The sequence below is a fragment of the Dermochelys coriacea genome, chromosome 7 (genome assembly GCF_009764565.3).
Source record: "Dermochelys coriacea isolate rDerCor1 chromosome 7, rDerCor1.pri.v4, whole genome shotgun sequence".
In the NCBI taxonomy this organism is placed as follows: Eukaryota; Metazoa; Chordata; order Testudines; family Dermochelyidae; genus Dermochelys; species Dermochelys coriacea.
Window position 1 is genome coordinate 53,531,109 of NC_050074.1, and position 22,062 is coordinate 53,553,170.

At 41.7% G+C, this 22,062-nt stretch overlaps 1 protein-coding gene and 1 long non-coding RNA gene across 3 annotated transcripts in view; one reads left to right on the plus strand and one right to left on the minus strand.

Annotated features, from left to right (window-relative positions):
• Positions 1 to 22,062, plus strand: part of ANXA7 (annexin A7) — a 78,030-nt gene that overhangs the window by 28,058 nt on the left and 27,910 nt on the right. For both annotated transcript variants that reach the window (XM_043519163.1, XM_043519164.1), the window contains 5 exons: positions 2,505 to 2,612; positions 4,805 to 4,848; positions 15,921 to 16,023; positions 16,329 to 16,423; positions 21,432 to 21,545. In XM_043519163.1, coding sequence (XP_043375098.1) covers positions 2,505 to 2,612; positions 4,805 to 4,848; positions 15,921 to 16,023; positions 16,329 to 16,423; positions 21,432 to 21,545 — 464 coding nt within the window. The remainder of the gene's footprint in view (positions 1 to 2,504; positions 2,613 to 4,804; positions 4,849 to 15,920; positions 16,024 to 16,328; positions 16,424 to 21,431; positions 21,546 to 22,062) is intronic.
• LOC122461096 lies at positions 5,565 to 8,443 on the minus strand. Its single transcript, XR_006282824.1, has 2 exons — positions 8,392 to 8,443; positions 5,565 to 7,559 (listed from the first exon to the last, which is right to left on the minus strand). It is a non-coding gene; the product is annotated as an uncharacterized LOC122461096 (long non-coding RNA).

The window sequence follows — 22,062 nt, forward strand, 5'->3', positions numbered from 1 at the left end:
ATCATGCACACTGTAAGGAGAGCGATCACTTAAGATGAGCCATCACCAGCAGCAGGGGGGAAAGGAGGAAAACGTTCATGGTGACAAGCAAGGTAGGCCATTTCCAGCAGTTAACAAGAACATCTGAGGAACAGTGGCGGGTGGGGTGGGGTGGGGGGGAGAAATACCATGGGGAAATAGTTTTACTTTGTGTAATGACTCATCCATTCCCAGTCTCTATTCAAGCCTAAGTTAATTGTATCCAGTTTGCAAATTAATTTCAATTCAGCAGTCTCTCGTTGGAGTCTGTTTCTGAAGTTTTTTTTGAAGGATAGTCACCCTCAGGTCTGTAATCGAGTGACCGGAAAGATTGAAGTGTTCTCTGACTGGTTTTTGAATGTTCTTGACGTCTGATTTGTGTCCATTTATTCTTTTACGTAGAGACTGTCCAGTTTGACCAATGTACATGGCAGAGAGTTATTGCTGGCACATGATGGCATATATCACATTGGTAGATGCGCAGGTGAACGAACCTCTGATAGTGTGGCTGATGTGATTAGGCCCTATGATGGTGTCCCCTGAATAGATATGTGGACAGAGTTGGCAATGGGCTTTGTTGCAAGGATAGGTTCCTGGGTTAGTGGTTCTGTTGTGTGGTGTGTGGTTGCTGGTGAGTATTTGCTTCAGATTGGGGGGCTGTCTGTAAGCAAGGACTGGCCTGTCTCCCAAGATCTGTGAGAGTGATGGGTCGTCCTTCAGGATAGGTTGTAGATCCTTGATGATGCATTGGAGAGGTTTTAGTTGGGGGCTGAAGGTGATGGCTAGTGGCGTTCTGTTGTTTTCTTTTTTGGGCCTGTCCTGTAGTAGGTGACTTTTGGGTACTCTTCTGGCTCTGTCAATCTGTTTCTTCACTTCAGCAGGTGGGTATTGTAGTTGTAAGAATGCATGATAGAGATCTTGTAGCTGTTTGTCTCTGTCTGAGGGGTTGGAGCAAATGCGGTTATATTGTAGAGCTTGGCTGTAGACAATGGATCGTGTGGTGTGATCTGGATGAAAGGTAGAGGCATGTAGGTAGGAATAGCGGTCAGTAGGTTTCCAATATAGGGTGGTGTTTATGTGACCATCACTTATTAGCACTGTAGTGTCCAGGAAGTGGATCTCTTGTGTGGACTGGTCCAGGCTGAGGTTGATGGTGGGATAGAGTTTGTCACCAGTCCAGTCACGATCAGCAAGCTGGGTTTTGTTGGCAGCAGGGCAGAGGTGGAACTTTGTGAGAACAGGAGAATAGGGAGGGCAAGTGTGGGGAGGGGAAGAGGGAGAGAGTGAGTGTTTGTACTCAAAGAGAAAAGGCAGAGCAGAGCTGTGGAGGGAGCCAAAGAGCAACTATTAGAGAGCTTGGTTAGGTGAGAACATTCAAAGGGGAAAAATCAGAAAATTAATTGAACCCAGTTCCTGATAGAAACCAGGTACAATAGAAAACCAAAGTCCTGGAAGCACATGAAGGTCTTTCAGCTGTTGGTTCTGGTAGTCTGTCCCTGGAACTGACTCTGAAATGCAGCCTACATGGTAGCTCCAGCATTTGGTGAAGAGGCAGGAGGCGTATTTCCATTTATGCCACTGACGTGTTGTGTGACCATGGTCAAATTGCTTAAACTCTTTGTGCTCAGTTTCAGATAATGGGTAAGTTAATTATCCTCTTGTTATTGAGTCTTTTAATTAATAGCTATCAAATGCTTTATGCTCTAATCAAAGGGAGTATAGATATAGATATAATATTAGAATACATTTTAACAAATTTCATTAGGGAAAGGGTTTTAGGGTTGTTGCTGTGGATTCAGAAGTTTTGTTAATTTTGATGGCAAGGCTCTAAACACTCTATGTACGTTATTCATGCCTCTTTTCCACCTCATCCCCATTTAAAAAAAATAATTCTCATCTGCACTCACTGTCAACTTGCATTGTATTCCTAGCACATGTGGTCTGGGTAAACATTTATCGTTTCTTGTTTCCTGTTCTGCCTCTCTCCAGAGCCAAACTCTGGCTCATCAGTTTTGAGATAACAGCTTCTCAGGAAAGCCCTCTGCTCCCTCCCCCCCCTGAACTAGTGTCATTGCTTCTGTCTGACAATTACCAGAGGTCAAACTGCAAGCTTTATGAAGTAAACATACATGTGTTTTCCCAAGTCTAACATTATTCCAACAGAAAAAAAAAAAAATGTTTCTCAATACACTTCACCTAAATAAATCCAACCCGAAAGGTGCACAGACTTATTTCTGAAGGAGATGAAGGTAAATCAGAAATGTTATGATTATATACCACTTTTATTTCAATCCGGTGTCTGAACTCATGAGGCATGGTAGTAGCTTTTCAAATCTTTGTATAAATTATTAGGATATTGTTGTTTGTGTCCAAAGATTTTTGGTTACAATTTCATTGCACAGTGTCCTACTCTGTTTTTATTACAAATCAACTGAAATTTAAATGACCAAAAAACTTCTATTTTTGACTCCTTTTTTTCCCTCTAGCTCCTACAGGTCCTGGGTTTGGTGTCCCCCCTAATGGATCTGGCTTTGGTGGTTATCCTCAACCTCCATCTCAAAGCTATGTGGGAGGTGGACCAGCACAAATACCAGGTAGGTAATGGGGGTGTACGTGTTCCTGTGTGTGCACATCCTAGTCAGATACCAAAAAAGTCATATACCTGAGAGTTGCACCAAGGAATTCCAGGTTAAGAAACTGAAATTACGCCCTCAGCTCCCTCTTTTGTTCCTATCTATTGTAGTGGGATGCTGTGTATGTTCTTATGAAGGACAGACAACTGATGATTTCTTAGACCAATGACTGACTGACAGGAGAACTCAAATCTAAATAAATACTACATATATTAGAAAAGGCACACTTCCTGTTGCTGTTTATTTTCATATAGTGTTTGGGATGCTGTTGTGTCTTGATCTTGAAGGCCATTGATGAATTGTGAAAACCAGAATGCACTAGTGATCAGTGCCTGTATGGAGAGGCTTCTGCATAGCCAAGAGAAATATGTGCAGTACTCAGTGGTGAGAGTAAATCTCTATGTCCACACTGAATTAAGCACTTGGGAGTAGGGGGAAGTATAAAGGAAGGTAGGCCGGTACTTAAAGGCAACCCAGTGAATGCAAATGATGTGCGTCAAGGACATTTTAAGGATTTTCAGTTGCCAGCTAAGCAACTATCTCCTTATATGCGCTTAAGAGCAATACTTAGAAGAGACTGAGAATGGGGACAACTACGAGGGCCATCTTAGTTCCTTTAAGAATTGCTAACTAACTTTAATAGTGGTTAAGCCACTGTTAACACAATACGAGAATGTACGCCTGCCTACATATGAAAAATAAAATTACACATGTAGTGTTTGGGTTTCCAATGCTTTCTAATGGAAAACCAGACTATTTCGGTCGTATTTTGCTTTAACAATTGTCAGTGTATCACTGTTTATATTTGACATTTGTAAGTGATTTACTCTTCACTCTAGTCAGTTTAGTAATTAAAATATCTTTAATACTGAACTGCCGAGCTCCTTTTGAACACAGGTTGTTCTTAGGCTCTGAGTTTCCTGGCTTTGTCATAGGGAGCAGGGGTTAGAAGGGAGAGAGTTCACTAGCTTCCACATCACTAGTAAAATTGCTTAGCACTCTTTATGCTTTCTTACCAGCATGTGTATTGGAGCACTCCTGTGGCTTATTGGTGTGACAGGGTGGGTCACAGAGACCCCCTGGGGACTGCCACCTTATGTGTTGAGACTATCTCTGAGCCTGTTTTCCCTCCCAGCTTGGGACTTCAGATCCCTGCCTTGTTGAGCCAGATATGCTAGTCTGCTGCAACACAGACCCGGGGTCTTACCCACACCCCCAAAGCTGCAGACTTAACTGAAAATGCTTAAGAGATGCTCCTGTCTCTAGCACCCAGACACCCAGCTCCCAATGGGATCCAAACCCCAAATAAATCTGTTTTACTTTGTATAAAGCTTATACAGGGTAAACTCAAATTGTCCACCCTCTATAACACTTCTGTGAAAGAAGCTTATTGGAACATCTCTGAGGGTGAGATTTTATAAATAATCAGTTTCTTACTGTATTAGACTTAGACTTGTTTTGTTTTATTTTGCTTGGTAACTTACTTTGCTCTGGCTGTTATTACTTGGAACCACTTAAATCCTACTTTTTATACTAAATAAAATCACATTTTGCTTATTAATTAACCCAGAGTAAGTAATTAATACCTGGGGAGCAAACAGCTGTGCATATCTCTCTGTGTTATAGAGGGTGGACAGTTTGAGTTTACCCTGAATAAGCTTTATACAGCGTAAAATGGATTTATTTGGTGTTTGGATCCCATTGGGAACTGGGTGTCTGGGTGCTGGAGACAGGAGCACTTCTTAAGCTGTTTTCAGTTAAGTCTGCATCTTTGGGGCCCGTGATTCAGACCCTGGGTCTGTGTTGGAGCAGACTGGCGTGTCTGGCTCAACAGGGCAGGGTTCTGGAGTCCCAAACTGTCAGAGAAAACTGACTTAGAGGTAGTCTCAGCATATCAGGTGACAGCCCCAAGGGGGTCTCTGTGACCGACCCATCACAATTGGCTATTGCTAGTCATTCTCATGGGTTCCACAAGAGCTGCAGTTTGCTGAATATCATAGGCAACTTCATGTGTGAAAACAGAGATTATGTATGCAAAGTTGATAGATGTGTAAAGTGATGCGTTATGAAATAAGATGATACATTATACTATATTAACTCTGTATTAAAAAATAATCTTTTTCTTTTGCTTTGTTTTAAAATTTTCCTTTAAGTGGGATACCCTGGTGGACAAGTACCTTCCCCAATGCCTAGTCAGGTATGTATTGTACTACTTTCATAATAAAGCTGAGCAGTACATTACAGTTTTCATGGGGAAAATGACAGTTGTGTTTTGTGGATAGCAATGTAAAATACTGCCTCTTTACAATAGTTCTGGGTGGATGGGTGGTGGGCAGAGAAGGGGAGGTGTTGGCAGTAATTCTGCAACAATGTTAAATTCTGTTCAGTAACTGCCCTTTATGTGTTATGCACAACATGATATCAGAAGAATGGCTATGGGAGGATACAGTCCTGTATACTCAAAGGCACTGAGTGGACAGGAACCATGTAAGGGAGATTCTCTTTGCAATCCTGAGTATTACTATGTTACCAAATACTGCAATATGTGTCAAATTCTATTTTTGAATAGCACATGCTTGACCTTCCCTTTGACTTGGGTATAAAGGTCCAATCTTGGTCAGTGTTGCCACTGACTTCACTGCAATGAGGATTTGAATGAAAGTTTTCAAAATGAATGGCTTCTTTTCATTTCCAGTTACAGATTGTGTCAAAATCCATTATCACATCAGTTACTTGTAATCAGTTTAACTAATGCACCTTTTGGGGAAAGTTTGGCTGGTATGAGAGGTATAAATTTGTTCTACTATGTCAAACAGTCTTGGAAAACGGCTAACTTCCCTTCAATGGAAAAGCACTTCTGTGTTCATGGTTTTATCATTTTGCACTGCCAATAATACAATATAGCACAGCTGGGCAATTGAAATAATTTATAGTAATACTACTATACGCAATGCAGCAGAAGGAAAAAAAAACTTGTGCAAAAGATAGTCTGAGATAGAGTTCTACAGGATCCACTGCCATAATATCAGGGGCGGGTAAATGTATTTTGTTGCAGGCAGGATGGGTGGGCAAAAAAAAAACAGATTGTGGAAATTTGTGGGAAAACAAAATGCAAGTTTAGCTACACCTGCTGTTTAAGTTGACCTTATTATCGATCACTTAGTTTGAGCCTCTTCTTAACATTTATTTCCATCAAAAACCAAGTGCTGTGAGCAGTTTTTCCATTAAGTGTTTTTCAAAAAGCAATCCTGACATATAAATAATTGGAATAGTATGTTTCAAAGTTCTAAAAATGGTACGTAAGCAGTTTAAAAAAATTCCAGTGTTTTTTTAACTTACTTTTTATAATAATTTAAAAAAATCTACACCTTTTAAGGTAAAACTGTGGTGCAATTTGCTTTGATGTTCCGTATGATAAGCACAACAGCAGTTTGTCATAAATAGAATTTCAGCAATGTAAAGCAAGCTTTTCTTTTTTTAAAAAATAAAGGTTTTAATACCTAAATTTACGTGAGGGATAGAAAGAGATTTGATGTCTATTATAACAGGAGTTTAAACAAATCTTTCTTAAACCATGTAAAAAAATACTATATATAACCGACCATGTGTTTGTTTTAGTAGCATAGGGGAATTGGTCTCTCTGGCAGGATTTGCGGGTGGGAGCAGGATAAAAATGCAAGAAACAATGCAGGAGTGGGTGGGAGTGGATATTGCGGGATGGGGTGGGAGTGGGATTAAAAATAATAGTCCCATGCAGGGCTCTAGTCTGGGAATTCAGAGAGAATTTCACAGTCTTTTTATCATCCCAGCAATTTGGGTGCAACTTGAAAAGATGAGCATGAGGGGTAGTATTCATGTCCTAAACCTTGTTGTCTTTTAGAGCACAAGTCTGAAATAGGCACCCAAATGAACTCCAAGCCAGATTTTGACAGTAGCTGGCTTTTGCAGTGGTACTTTTGTCATTGATTAGTGAGTAAGCCATATCTGCCATCCCGGAGGGATGCCTGACCTTGAAACCAGAAGTGGCTTTATGCCTTTAGCAAGTGACCACAATCAAACCCATGCTTTAATGCAATTTTAAAAACCTCTTTTCTAGTTTTTCTTTTGTATTTGTACCAAGACCAGAGGTGTGCATGGTGTCTCACAGAACAGACTGTTAGATAAAGTGCCCGCCCTGAAGAATTTACAAACTAGATTATAAACGTGACACAGCAAATGAGAATGAGGATAATTGGGCAGCGTGGTTGGACATGGTTACATACATAAGATTATTCAGACAGCTGGGCTCTTAGGTTAAATGGTAATATTTAGAACAGAAAAACAAAGCATTGGGAATTTAATGACCAGTTTTATAATCTGATTGTAAATTCTGCACCATGCTAATATTTAATGAAGCTCTGAACAGTAAGATCATAAATGTTCATAGATATAAGGCCAGAAGAAGAAACCTTTATGGACATCTAGTTTGACCTGTGTAACACTGGATACAGAATTTCATCCATTAATTCCTGCATCAAGCCCATAGCTTGTGGTAGAGCTAGTATATAATTAGAAAGACATCCAATATAGATTTAAAGATTTCAAGTTATGGAACGCTACTACGTCCCTTGATAAGTTGTTCCAGTGATTAAATACCTTAATTTAGAAATTTGCACTTTTGTCTCTCTAATTTATCTAGTTTCAGTTTCCCATCATTGGTTCTTGTTATACCTTTACTAGAGTAGAGTCCTCTTTTATCAGAAACTTTTCCCCCTATAGGTACTTCTAGATGGTGATTGAGTCACCTCATAACTTTCTCTTTGAGAAGCTAAATAGATGGAGCTTCATAAGTCTTTTATTGTAAGGCACATTATCCAGACCCCTAATTCTAGTCGCTCTTTTCTGAATCTTTTCCAGGTTTTCAAAAGCCTTTGAAAATAAATCAAACAAAAGTATAGGAGTTACATCATAATGAATTTTTAACTGCATGTGAGGCTTTCCCCGAGAATTTAGAGTAAACTATCAAATCATACTGATAAGAACAGAATTTTAAAGAATTATTTGGAAAACAACATTCTATAAAAATTTGATTAATTGAACTTATGTGCATGAAAAAAAGCCACCATAAGACTGGTAGCTGCCTTTTGGCACAATAAGTATTTATTCTCAAGTCTGCACATTTTTGTACTAAAACATCTGGATCATCATTTTGTTAAAAGGTAGTGTCAGGGTTCCCTCCCCACTCTGAACTCTATGGTACTGATGTGGGGACCCGCATGAAACCCCCCCAAGCTTATTTCTACCAGCTTAGGTTAAAAACTTCCCCAAGACACACATTCTTCCTTGTCCTTGGAACGGTATCACTGCCACCATGAGTGAGACAAAGATTTAGGAAAAGGACCACTTGGAGTTCCTGTTTCCCCAAAATATCCCCCCAGGCCCCTTCACCCCCTTTCCTGGGGAGGCTTGAGAGTAACCAAGCTGAGCACAGACCAGACCCTTTGGGTTTTTAGGACACTAAAAACCCAATCAGATTCTTAAAAACAGAACTTTATTATAAAGAAAAAAGTAAAGAAGCACCTCTGTAAAATCAGGATAGAAGGTAATTTTACAGGGTAATAAGATTTAAGATACAGAGGATTCCCCCTAGGCAAAACTTCAAAGTTACAAAAAAAACAGGAATAAACCTCCCTCGTAGCATAGGGAAAATTCACAAGCTAAAACAAAAGATAACCTAACGCATTTCCTTGCGATTACTTACAGTTTGTAATCTTAGATGCTTATTTCAGATATGGCTTTAGGAGATGTATTTTTCCTGCCCTGGTCCCTCCCTGTCCCAGAGAGAACACAAAGAGAGCACAAACAAAAACCTTCCCCCACAGATTTGAAAGTATCTTCTTCCTTATTGGTCCTTTGGTCAGGTGCCAACCAGGTTATTTGAGCTTCTTAACCCTTTACAGGTAAAGGAGGGATTTTATGCTACCCTTAGCTGTATGTTTATCACAGGTGGATTGGAGCATAATGCAAAGTAAATGACGTAAGTAGCATGGTGTCTCAAAACATACTTTCTAGCAGCATGAGAATAATACATAAAATATTTCTGCATTAATCTGTGCCCCAAGGGAGTATGGAAAATAACATGGAACACACTAATTGAAAATACACCCACACTAGAATAGGGAGGACAGTGGACTGTAGTTATGCCATGAAAGGTATTGCTTAACAGTCATTTCCCTTTGATTTTTCACTTACATACAACTCTTACTTTTAGTTTGGAAACTTTTTAAAGATGCTGCAAAATGATGGTTTACTTTGCGTACACCCATACTTTAATATTAGACTCAACCAGATGTGTAGATCATTTTTATATGTGTGTTTATAGTTTGGGGGTTATAGGCTCTCTGACTTTATTTTTAAGGCACAGATGTTTGTTTAGATGACATGTTCCTTACACATGCAAACTGGCAACATACTATTCTAACTGCAGATTTTCCAGTACACAGTTTAAACAGTTCTATTGAAAGCTCTACCCAACAGTTTGTCAACCATTCTATTTTCAGGAATAAAATGTCACTGTAGACTGAAACTTGGAAGAAGGAACAAAACAAACAGGCTCAAGAAGGCTTTTTTGTTATTGAGTTTACAATAAAATCAGTTTTTAAGAAAGGGTCATTGAGCAATGAAACCTTAATGTGGATCTAATCACTGCTGGCATTTTGGGAGAAAGATTAAAGCCAGGAGTACATCAAAGCAAGCACAGAGAATGCAATTCTTGATTCCTCTGTAAAGAGATTATCTTGCATCAAGTCTGGGATAGGGGTGTGACAATTACTCCCTCCAAGCCAGAGGCTAGCTGCAGGGCTGTAGCACTGTTGTCTTGGGGCCAATATTCAGGCCTATGGCCTGGAGGAAGGATCATTGCACCCTGTGCAGGGGTTCCTAGTCATTGGATCCATGTAAGTATAGATCCAGTGCACACTATCCGTATCACCAAAATCAAAGCAGGTGTGGAGTGTTCTCTCTTGGCAGGCAAAGGATAATGAGACGCCATCTCTCTTCCCCCCTCCACTATGCAGTCATGTCACGTGTATTTTTCCACACTCAAACGCCCATTTAGGGGTATTGTGGGGGCAAAGAGGGCCTTTGCAAGCAAGTGAAGTTCACCCATTTTGTTTTAGCTGCTTGACTACATAAGTTTCTAAGGATGCTCAGTTGACTACTGTGTACATTAAAAACTGCCTGCTTATTTAAGAGATCTGTATATGGTAGTTGTGCACTAGAGACAGTAACAACTAAGCTGGTCTCCTTTGGATTGTTTTTATTACAAGTGCCATATAAACACATTGCTTAGTAAATCCCACAAATAGATACTGCTTTATAGTAGGGCACTCTTCCATGTAACCAAAACAAATGCCCATGTATATTTTCAGGTAGTGTGCATGCAGGGCTATATATGCTGAGGTTATTCCTTTATAACAGCTAAGGTACATTGACAGTAATGCCATAGAAACTCTTGCAGTTTCCTTAGTACTGCATGCAAAATATAAAGAGCAAATCAATCCTATAGGTGGGCTTGGGTTCTTTACTAGCATGGATCACTAGTTGTTTTGGGGTATGTCTACACTAAGAAATTAGATCGAATTTATAGAAGTCGGTTTTGTAGAAAGCGTTTTTATACAGTCAAGTTTGTGTCCCCACACAAATGCTCTAAGTGCATGTAGTCGGCAGACTGTGTCAACGGTACCAAGGCAGTCGTCGACTTCCGGAGCTTTCCGCTGTGGGTAGCTATCCCACAGTTCCTGCAGTCTCCATTGCCCATTTGAATTCTGGGTAGAAATCCCAGTGCCTGATGGGGCTAAAACATTGTCGCGGGTGGTTCTGGGTACATATCGTCAGGCCCCCGTTCCCTCCCTCCATGAAAGCAAGGGCAGACAATTGTTTTGCGCCTTTTTTCTTGAGTTACCTGTACAGACGCCTTACCACAGCAAGCATTTTATTGCCTTTTGGCAGCAGACAGTGCAGTATGACTGGTAGCCCGTCATCCACGTAGACCTGGGTGTTTTTTTAACCGGGCGCCTGGTCAAACATGGGAGTGACTCAGCCAGGTCATTTCCCTTGTTTCGTCTCATGGCGACCGAGTCCTACCGGCAGTGCACTGTCTTTTAATCTGCAGCCAGCAGAAGAAGATGGCCAACAGTCATACTGCACCGTCTTCTGCCGAGCACCCAGGAGATGACGATGGCTAGCGGTCGTACTGCACAGTCTGCTGCCAGCAAGATAGATAGATTGATAGATAGATGAAGTGGCTCAAAACAAGAAATAGACCAAATTTGTTTTGTATTCATTTTCTCCCTCCCTCTGTGAAATCAACAGCCTGCTAAACCCAGTTTTGAGCTCTATTCTTGAGGTTTTGAGTTCTATCCTTGAGGCGGCCATTCCATTTCTCGCAAAGCCACCCCCTTTGTTGATTTTAATTCCCTGTAAGCCATGTCGTCAGTGGCCCCCCCTCCGTCAGGGCAACAGCAGACAATCGTTCCGCGCCTTTTTTCTGTGCAGACGCCATCCCACGGCAAGCATGGAGCCTGCTCAGATCACTTTGGCGATTAGGAGCACATTAAACACTACACACATTATCCAGCAGTATATGCAGCACCAGAACCTGGCAAAGCGAAACCGGGCGAGTAGACGACGTCAGTGCGGTTACGAGAGTGATGAGGACATGGACCCAGACTTCTCTCAAAGCATGTGCCCTGGCAATGTGGACATCATGGTACTAATGGGGCAGGCTCATGCGGTGGAACGCAGATTCTGGGCCCAGGAAACAAGTACAGACTGGTGGGACCGCATAGTGTTGCAGGTCTGGGACGATTCCCAATGGCTGCGAAACTTTCGCATGCGTAAGGGCACTTTCATGGAACTTTGTGACTTGCTTTCCCCTGCCCTGAGGCGCAAGAATACCAAGATGAGAGCAGCCCTTACAGTTGAGATGCGAGTGGCAATAGCCCTGTGGAAGCTTGCAATGCCAGACAGCTACCGGTCAGTCGGGAATCAATTTGGAGTGGGCAAATCTACTGTGGGGGCTGCAGTGATGCAATCAAAGATCTGCTGATATCAAGGGTAGTGACCCTGGGAAATGTGCAGGTCATAGTGGATGGCTTTGCTGCAATGGGATTCCCTAACTGTGGTGGGGCCATAGACAGAACCCATATCCCTATCTTGGCACCGAAGCACCAAGCCAGTGAGTACATAAACCGCAAGGGGTACTTTTCAGTAGTGCTGCAAGCACTGGTGGATCACAAGGAACGTTTCACCAACATCAACGTGGGATGGCCAGGAAAGGTACATGACACTCGCATCTTCAGGAACTCTGGTCTGTTTCAAAAGCTGCAGGAAGGGACTTTCTTCCCAGACCAGAAAATAACGGTTGGGGATGTTGAAATGCCTATAGTTATCCTTGGGGACCCAGCCTACCCCTTAGTGCCATGGCTCATGAAGCCATACATAGGCAGCCTGGAGAGTAGTCAGGAGCTGTTCAACTACAGGCTGAGCAAGTGCAGAATGGTGGTAGAATGTGCATTTGGATGTTTAAAAGCATGCTGGCGCAATTTACTGACTCGGTTAGACTTCAGCGAAACCAATATTCCCACTGTTATTACTGCTTGCTGTGTGCTCCACAATATCTGTGAGAGTAAGGGGGAGACGTTTCTGGCGGGGTGGGAGGTTGAGGCAAATCGTCTGGCTGCTGGTTACGCACAGCCAGACACCAGGGCAGTTAGAAGAGCACAGGAGGGTGCAGTGTGCATCAGAGAAGCTTTGAAAACCAGTTTCATGACTGGACAGGCTATGGTGTGAAAGTTCTGTTTGTTTCTCCTTGATGAAACCCCCTGCCCCTTGGGTCACTTTACTTCCCTGTAAGCTAACCACCCTCCCCACCTCCCTTCGATCACTGCTTGCAGAGGCAATGAAGTCATTGTTGCTTCTCATTTATGCATTCTTTATTAATTCATCACACAAATAGGGGATAATTACCAAGGTAACCCAGGAGGGGTGGTGGAGGAGGGAAGGACAAGGCCACACAGAACTTTAAAACTTATTGAATGCCAGCCTTCTGTTACTTGGGCAGTCCTCTGGGGTGGAGTGGCTGAGTGGCCAGAGGCCCCCCCACTGCGTTCTTGGGCATCTGGGTGAGGAGGCTATGGAACTTGGAGAGGAAGGCAGTTGGTTACACAGGGGCTATAGTGGAGGTCTGTGCTCCTGCTGCCTTTCCTGCAGCTCAACCATATACTGGAGCATATTAGTTTGATCCTCCAGCAGCCTCAGCATTGAATCCTGCCTCCTCGCATCACGCTGCCGCCACCTTTCAGCTTCAGCCCTCTCTTCAGCCCGCCACTTACTCTCTTCAGCCCTCCACCTCTCCTCCCGGTCATTTTGTGCTTTCCTGCACTCTGACATTGTCTGCCTCCACGCATTCGTCTGTGCTCTGTCAGTGTGGGAGGACAGCATAAGCTCAGAGAACATTTCATCGCAAGTACGTTGTTTTCACCTTCTAATCTTCGCTAGCCTTTGGGAAGGAGAAGATCCTGTGATCCTTGAAACACATGCAGCTGGTGGAGAAAAAAAAAGGGACAGTGGTATTTAAAAAGACACATTTTATAGAACAATGGGTACACTCTTTCACAGTAAACCTTGCTGTTAACATTACATACATAGCACATGTGCTTTCGTTACTAGGTCGCATTTTGCCTCCCCCCATCCCGTGGCTAACAGCGGGGAACATTTCTGTTCAGCCAGAGGCAAACAGCCCAGCAGGGGCGGGCACCTCTGAATGTCCCCTTAAGAAAAGCACCCTATTTCAACCAGGTGACCATGAATGATATCACTCTCCTGAGGATAACAGAGAGAGATAAAGAACAGATGTTGTTTGAATGCCAGCAAACATACACTGCAATGCTTTGTTCTACAATGATTCCTGAGTACATGCTACTGGCCTGGAGTGGTAAAGTGTCCTACCATGGTGGATGGAATAAGGCTGCCCTCCCCAGAAACCTTTTGCAAAGACTTTGGGAGTATATGCAGGAGAGCCATGAATGCCAGGGCAAATTAATCATTAAACATGCTGGCTTTTAAACCTTGTATAGTATTTTAAAAGGTACACTCTCCAGAGATCCCTTCTCTGCCTGGCGGGTCTGGGAGGCAGCGTTGGGTGGGTGCGGGGGGTACTTGCTCTGGGTTCGGGGGATACTGGCTCCAGGTCCAGAGTGAGAAACAGTTCCTGGCTGTCAGGAAAACCGGTTTCTCTGCTTGTTTGCTGTGAGCTATCTACAACCTCATCATCGTCTTCTTCCTCATCCCCAAAACCTGCTTCCATGTTGCCTCCATCTCCATTGAAGGAGTCAAACAACATGGCTGGGGTAGTTGTGGCTGAACCCCCTAAAATGGCATGCAGCTCATCATAGAAGCGGCATGTTTGGGGCTCTGACCCGGAGCAGCCGTTTGCCTCTCTGGTTTTCTGGTAGGCTTGCCTCAGCTCCTTAAGTTTCACGCGGCACTGCTTCAGGTCCCTGTTATGACCTCTGTCCCTCATGCCCTGGGAGATTTTCACAAATGTTTTGGCATTTCGAAAACTGGAACGTAGTTCTGATAGCACAGATTCCTCTCCTCATACAGCGATCAGATCCCATACCTCCCGTTTGGTCCATGCTGGAGCTCTTTTGCAATTGCGGGACTCCATCATGGTCACCTCTGCTGATGAGCTCTGCATGGTCACCTGCAGCTTGCCACACTGGCCAAACAGGAAATTGAAATTCAAAAGTTCATGGGCCTTTTCCTGTCTACCTGGTCAGTGCATCTGAGTTGAGAGTGCTGTCCAGAGCGGTCACAATGGAGTACTCTGGGATAGCTCCCGGAGGCCAATACTGTCTAATTGCATCCACAGTACCCCAGATTCGACCCAGCCAAACCGATTTCAGCGCTAATCCCCTTGTTGGGGGTGGAGTAAGGAAATCGATTTTAAGAGCCCTTAAGTCGAAAAAAGGGCTTCGTCACGTGGACGGATGCAGGGTTAAATTGATTTAATGCTGCTAAATTCGATCTCAGCGCCTAGTGTAGACCAGGGCTTGATCGTTACCCAGCACCATTTACCATAATTAGCCTCTCTTTCAAAGAATACAAAGTTAGTGTATTTTATAGTCAGTATTTTTGAAAAGAGTTGGACATTTTGTCAGAAAGCTTCACACTTTTACAGTAAATTGTAATCCAGCACTTTTTCTTCTGTACTGAACTATATATATAACTTTAGGATAAAATTAGCCTATGATGTACTCTTGCCTACTCTACATGACTTAGATCAGGCTCTGCCCATTTTCATTCAGGGAATTATGAGAAGTAATTTATATGTGAGATTTTCCACCTGTGATCTAAGGGGATGAGAAAACATTTACTTTTTTTCTCGTGCTAGTAGTCTGCAAGAAGCCATGATCTTCCTTTGATGGGGGCAAATACCTTGTGCATTCCCCACCCATATGAGCATAGTGGTGCAAAGATGCAGTGGAATTGGTGCAATCATTTGTCACGTGTGGGGACTGCACAGCATGGAGCACAGCTCTGTTTGGACTACCAGTGTGCTTTGGGACAGATTAGAGTGGGCAGGGAAGGACTGTAACGTGGTAGTGGATCCATTATTTTGCGGATTGAGTGGTGGTTAACGTGGCCAGAGAAGGGAATCAGTAGCTGCAGCAGACGCAGTGTGCTCTGAGAGGAGGATTCCTTTCTATCAAGCCCCTGCAGAATCTCCAGTGCACAGGCCAGCTACTTAGGTTGAAAGGATCTGCCCTCTAGTAGCTTGCTTTTGAACACTCTGTCTATGCAAAAAGGAGAGTCACAGTCTTCTTTAACCCACACAGCAGCTTTCTTCAGTATTCTGAATGTGGTCTGTTTGGAAAGCCCACTGATTTCAGTGAAAGTTCTATATCCAGAATACTCCCTAGAGATCAGCAACATGTATTGGAAAGAACAGTTCTGTCCTAAATGGTCACTGAGTTTGCATCCAGAATACATCCTCAGCAATGCAACTGCGCAAAACAGTGTTAATATGGCACTAGTGGATCAATTGCGATAAAATGCCTTCCTAACTGTTAAGAGGTTGTTCCTCTCCCAAGGATTGTGTGGTAAAACTTAGACAAGTTTCTTGCCTGTTTCTCTGAAATATTAACTGTAAAGTTTAACACTACATTCAGTTAGTACTTTGTATTATGTAAATTGGCTGGTAATGCATAACTTGTTCACTCTTAGCCTGCAGCAATGACTCAAAGTACTCAGGGCACAATTCGAGCTGCACCCAACTTTGATGCCGGGAGGGATGCAGAAATACTGCGCAAGGCTATGAAGGGATTTGGTAAGAGAAGATCTGTATTTAGTAATTACTACAGAGTTTGTTTATTAGCCAAAAAGTTAAAGGCATTTTTCTTTTCTTCTAATTGTATAGATCTTGGGTAAAAAAATTTCAGACTCCTAATTCTCAATTGGTGCTTTTGAAAACTGTACCCTTTAAGCGTATATATTGGCCAGTGATTTTTTATTTTTATATATGTGTTTATAAAAATATGCACTGTATTTGTCAAAACTTTAAAATTGTAAAAATGAACAGTTTTGGAGAATTATGTTTAATTTCTTGTAAGAAATTGCCTTTTTATTTCCTAGGAACGGATGAGCAGGCTATCATTAATGTTGTGTCCAATTGCTCCAACGATCAAAGGCAAAAAATCAAGGCAGCTTTCAAGACTATGTATGGCAAGGTATGTTCGTTGGTTACTCTTCTAACCAATTAACAAATTGGCAGTGATACAGTAACACTAGCAAACCTGGTTGTCTGTAATGGTATTTTACTCCCAAGTAGAGTGCAACCAATTTTTGTTTTTAAAATTACTGTGTACGTATCCTTGTTCTACCAATAGCTCCAGGAACTTCAGTACAGCCCTGACAATTGGTGGGATTTCTTCAAGCACTGTTTTTCCATGACCAAACAATAAGTTTCCTTTATTTGTATTAATTATTTGAAGGGCAGAAATAATGAAATTCAAACTATACTTATGTGGAAGACATCAGAAATACTTTAGCAGGTAATATTAACATATGGAATGTGATCTTGGTTAATTGGAAAGACACTTTGAAACTAATGGAACAAAATTCAACAAGAATCAATGTAAAGTGTTCCATGAAAGACAAACTATTTACATGCAGTTAGAGAGACTGGGGTCTAAACCCTAAAGTCCTTACTCAGATAAAACTGCTACTTAAGTACAAACTTCAAGAATTGACCATGGAGGATAACCTACTATAGGTGGTGGTAACATGGAGCAGGATCTGAGTTATACAGGGTTATTTATGGTATAAGCAAACTCTGTAAAACTGTTACACTCAAACCAGTGTTAGACTATGTTTATTTCAACTTTAATATGAGTAAACCAAGTGAAGTAATTCAACTTCACTTGGTTTACTCATATTAAAGTTAAAACAAACATAGTCTAACACTCTAAGCAGCACTGAGTAAGCCTCATTGGAGAACTATGGTTAGATTTAGATAACATATTCTAAAAGAAAATTTGAGCTCTGAGGACAGGAAATAAAATAATAAAACATTTAGTTTGTGACTAACCTTTGCACTGGGTCCTGATTATAAGACCAGTCTGATACTGTTGTTGTAGTGCACCTTGTCACTGAACAAGTGGTAAATATGCATTATATATAGTAAACTCTGCTCTCTCCATTTTGCACACTCCTGGCAGCTAATTTGTTTGTCAAGACCCATCTTCTTTGAGTTCCAGGAAACAGGCTGCAAAGTTTTCATATCTGCTTTGGTGGAGTTGGCCTTTTCTGGTGATCAAAAAAGTTTAGACATTTCTTGCCACTTTCTCTGATTTTTGCACCCAAAAACGGAAGCGTAGGGCTTTAAATGAAGAATTTTTCAGGAGTCTGCTGAGAACTCACTTAGCTACTGTGCTGCATCATATGACATTTAACTCCATAATATTATTTTAGTGATAGTGTCTTGGGGGAAAGATGAGAACAAAAGCTTTGGGAGATGGTGGCGAAAAAGAAACCACCCTGGAAATCTTGAAGAGTTTAGATCCTAAAAATGGGCAAGCATTGTAACTGCTAAAATATTACCTTTCTCTCAGGAAAATGTAGCCAGAATTATTATTGCTTGAAATATTTGTAATTTAAAAATTGGGAAAGAATATCCATATTAGATCTATAAAAATGTTCCTTAAATGTTTTATAAAAATTACTTCTGTGCTCTGGCAGTGCCTAGAAGCCACAACCAAAACTGAAACCCTGTTGTGCCTAGGTGCTGTGAGTGAGAAACCAAGTGAGAAACTTGCCCCCAGAGTTGAGACTCTTAAAAAGAGTGGGGTAGAAGCTAGCAGTATGGAGAGGACTTTGAAAAGATTAGCTTTCCTGGTTCATGTTGCTATGCAACATGTTTCTCTGAGAGAAAGTAAGGAGATCTGTCTTCATTTTTGTTACTTGCCCTCAAGTGTGGTGTTGGGGAATTCCTTAGGTATTGGTTTATCACATGACTGCTAAGTATCATGCTTTGTCAGCAACAGCATCCCTGTTGATCACAATTTGGAGGCAGGTGTTGCAGCAGAGTAGTCTGAAACAGCTAGGCCTCCATGCGTAGAAAACTTTAAAAGACAACATGCCCAGGAAAAGGAAATTGGGTCAGTGCCCTTTTTTTGTCTTTTGATAGATAAAGAAGGCCCAAATTTGTTTTTCCTTAAAATCAAATACGTTTTCTACATGTCTGACGGTTGAGATTAAGATTTTTATCTACCCTGTTTTTCCTAAAAAAATTCTAGGGGCAGTTGGAGAATTAGAACAGTTATGACCTCATAGCTATCAATGCATGAAAGCTATAATTCAGCAAGGAGTCCGGTGGCACCTTAAAGATAACAGATTTATTTGGGCATAAGCTTTCATAAGCTAAAAAACCCACTTCTTCAGATGCATCTGTTATCTTTAAGGTGCCACCAGACTCCTTGTTGTTTTTGTGCATACAGACGAACACGGCTACCCCCTCTGATACTAATTAATTCAGGACGGGAAAGTAGTTGTATTCAGTGTGTTTAAAACTTTGTGCTCTATTAGAAATAGAAGAAAGTATTTTTGTTAAAGATAAAGCACCCTTCAGTTAAGGATTTTATAGAATCATAGAATATCAGGGTTGGAAGAGACCTCAGGAGGTCATCTAGTCCAACCCCCTGCTCAAAGCAGGACCAATCCCCAGTTTTTGCCCCAGATCCCTAAACTTACAACCCTGGGTTTAGCAGGCCAATGCTCAAACCACTGAGCTAGCTCTTATAACCCTCCCTGGAGATACAGTCAGAATCAGGGAAGGTCAGACATGACATTTCTAAAGATGAGGCAATCAAGGAGTCAAAACAAAAATGATGTTCAGACACAGGACTTCAAGATTTCTTTAGACACCAAAAAGAAACCCAAAAGAGTGCAAACCAATTCCCCATCTACTTCTATGTCCATTTGTAAGTCTCATAGTTAAAGATTAGCACCAAGACCTTGAAACAGTTCTGATATTGGGCTACGGTAGAGTATCGGTGCAATGTACTTGTCTGTCTGTATTAATTAGTGGGATGGACTATGCAATCTTCAACACAGCCTTCACCTTCAGATGCAAGGAGACAGCACTGGTTCAGCAGTGACAGGAATTCTACAGACTGACCTACCTGACAATCTGTAGAATAGCTTACTGTCTGTCTTCTCTAAATGCAAAAGCAGCACTCGTTCAGATATATACAGAAAGGAGATAGATGACCATGTATATTTCAATAACTTACCAGTCATTAAGTGAATAGCTGAGGGGGGTGCTGTAGATGGATCCTGAATAGCTACAGAAAGAAGCATTTTTGTTTTTACTGAAATACCAAAGGAAAGGTGGATGTTTTAATGTGTATCAAGGATGTTTCACTCATTTGCCAAGAAGCTAACATGCTCTTGAACTTCCCTTTTGCTATAGTAGTTAACCCATTCATCCTGCCACACCAGAAAACTAGAATGACCATGGTTTTCCAGCTGTGAGAGGCAGTTGGTATATTTTATTGAATGTTCCTTCCTTTAATGTCCCAAAGGGTAAAAACCGTGTAGTGGTTGAAATCTAAAATTAGGAGACCTAAGCCGTGGGGCAGTGGGATACGGGAAGAAAACACAAGGAGGAGGGTGCACCAGGGGAGGCCTCCTGATTCATACTGAGAAAGTAAGGCAATCGGCTAGTTATCTTAGGTGCCTGTACACAAACACAAGAAGCCTAGGAAACAAACAGGAAGAACTGGAAGTCCTTGGACAGTCAATGTGATTGGAATAACAGAGACTTGGTGGGGTAACTCGCATGACTGGAGCACTGTCATGGATTTGTATAAACTGTTCTGGAGAGCTGGCTGTATTTTAAAGAAGCCTTATTGAGGGTGCAGGAACAAACCATCCTGATGTGCAGAAAGAATAGCAATATGGCAGGCGACCAGCTTGGCTCAACAGAGAAATCTTCGGTGAGTTTAAACACAAAAACAAAGCTTACAAGAAGTGGAAACTTGTACAGATGACTAGGGCGTATAAAAATATTGCTTGAGCGTGCAGGGATGTAATCAGGAAGGCCAAAGCGCAATTGGAGTTGCAGCTAGCAAGGGATGTGAAGGGTAACAAGAAGGGTTTCTACAGGTATGTTAGCAACAAGAAGGAGGTCAGGGAAAGTGTAGGACCCTTACTGATTTGGGGGAGGCAACCTAGTGACAGATGATGTGGAAAAAGCTGAAGTATTCAGTGCGGTTTTTGCCTTGGTCTTCACAGACAAAGTCAGCTCCCAGACTGCTGCACTGGTCAGCACAGTATGGGGAGGAGGTGAGCAGCCCTCAGTGGTGAAAGAACAGGTTAAGGACTATTTAGAAAAACTGGAGATGCACAAGTCCATGGGGCCAGATGCAATGCATCTGAGGGTGCTGAGGGAGTTGGCTGATGTGATTGCAGAGCCATTGGCCATTATCTTTGAAAACTCATGGCAATCGGGGAAGGTCCCGGTCGATTGGAAAAAGGCAAATAAAGTGTCTATCTTTAAAAAAGGGAAGAAGGAGAATCCGGGGAACTACAGCCTCACCTCAGTCCCTGAAAAATGGAGCAGGTCCTCAAGGAATGCATTTTGAAGCACTTGGAGTTGAGGAATGTGATCAGAAAAGTCAATATGAATTCACCAAGGGCAAGTCATGCCCGACCAACCTGATTGCTTGCTATGACGAGATAACTGGCTCTGTGGATATGGGGAAAGCGGTGGATGTGATATATCTTGACTCGCTTATTTTTTGTACATAATCAAAATATAGTTGTAGTTAGTTGGCCAAAACCAGAACCTCTAATCCAAACCCTTTTTGAATTTTGTAGGAGGAGGGTTTATGTTTGAATTCTGGATCCAAAATTCAGATGGGCCTATTTTCTGGTTCTCTCAGAAACAGCGGATGCCACAATCTTTTCATTAGCTAAAATAATGGAAATCTTGAAAAATCAACTAATCCTGTGAGACTTCTGCCTTTTTGGTCTGAAATCTTGCATAGATTACTCAGTAGTTTACAGCAGTGTAATAAACAGTATTAATGCCTAGAGTGATCATCTGAACCCAACTCCAGCCTATAACCTCCAGCAAATCTGAATACTGCCTCTTCAACCCCTTCCTAATTACCACACTGTTCATGTACTACATATTTGTATTGTAACCTCATACTTATTTTTGTAATTGGATAGGATTTAATTAAAGATCTGAAGTCTGAACTAAGTGGAAACATGGAAGAACTGATACTAGCCTTGTTCATGCCACCTACCTATTATGATGCCTGGAGTTTACGTCATGCAATGAAGGTATAATTTTATCATGAATAAAACACTAAATTAGACACCTTCTATGTTATGGGACACAACAGTTTTGCAAAAAGAAAAGGAGTACTTGTGGCACCTTAGAGACTAACAAATTTATTAGAGCATAAGCTTTCGTGAGCTACAGCTCACTTCGTCGGATGCATTTTTGCAGTTTTAGTAATTCCTGACTAGTCCCAACTCTTTCAGAGTTTAGAGTCCTTTTTATAAGTCTTATAAACAAAACCAATAGAAAATCATAGTGGTGGAAACATTTCGAGCCTGTGGGTTTTGGAGGAGATTTAAGTAACTTTTCTATAAGCATCCAAGTTCCTGTATTTATAGTTTCTAGCCTTCTAAACAGATTACCATTTAGCCTCAGCTGCAGAACAGGCAACTTCCAAGAGGTCATATTAAAGAGCCAAGACCAATTAAAATTTAAGGTGGGGAGTCAACTCTTAACTTTCACTGCTGTTAGATCACTTCTCCTGGCTGCACTGTTTGCTAGAACATCTGTTCACAT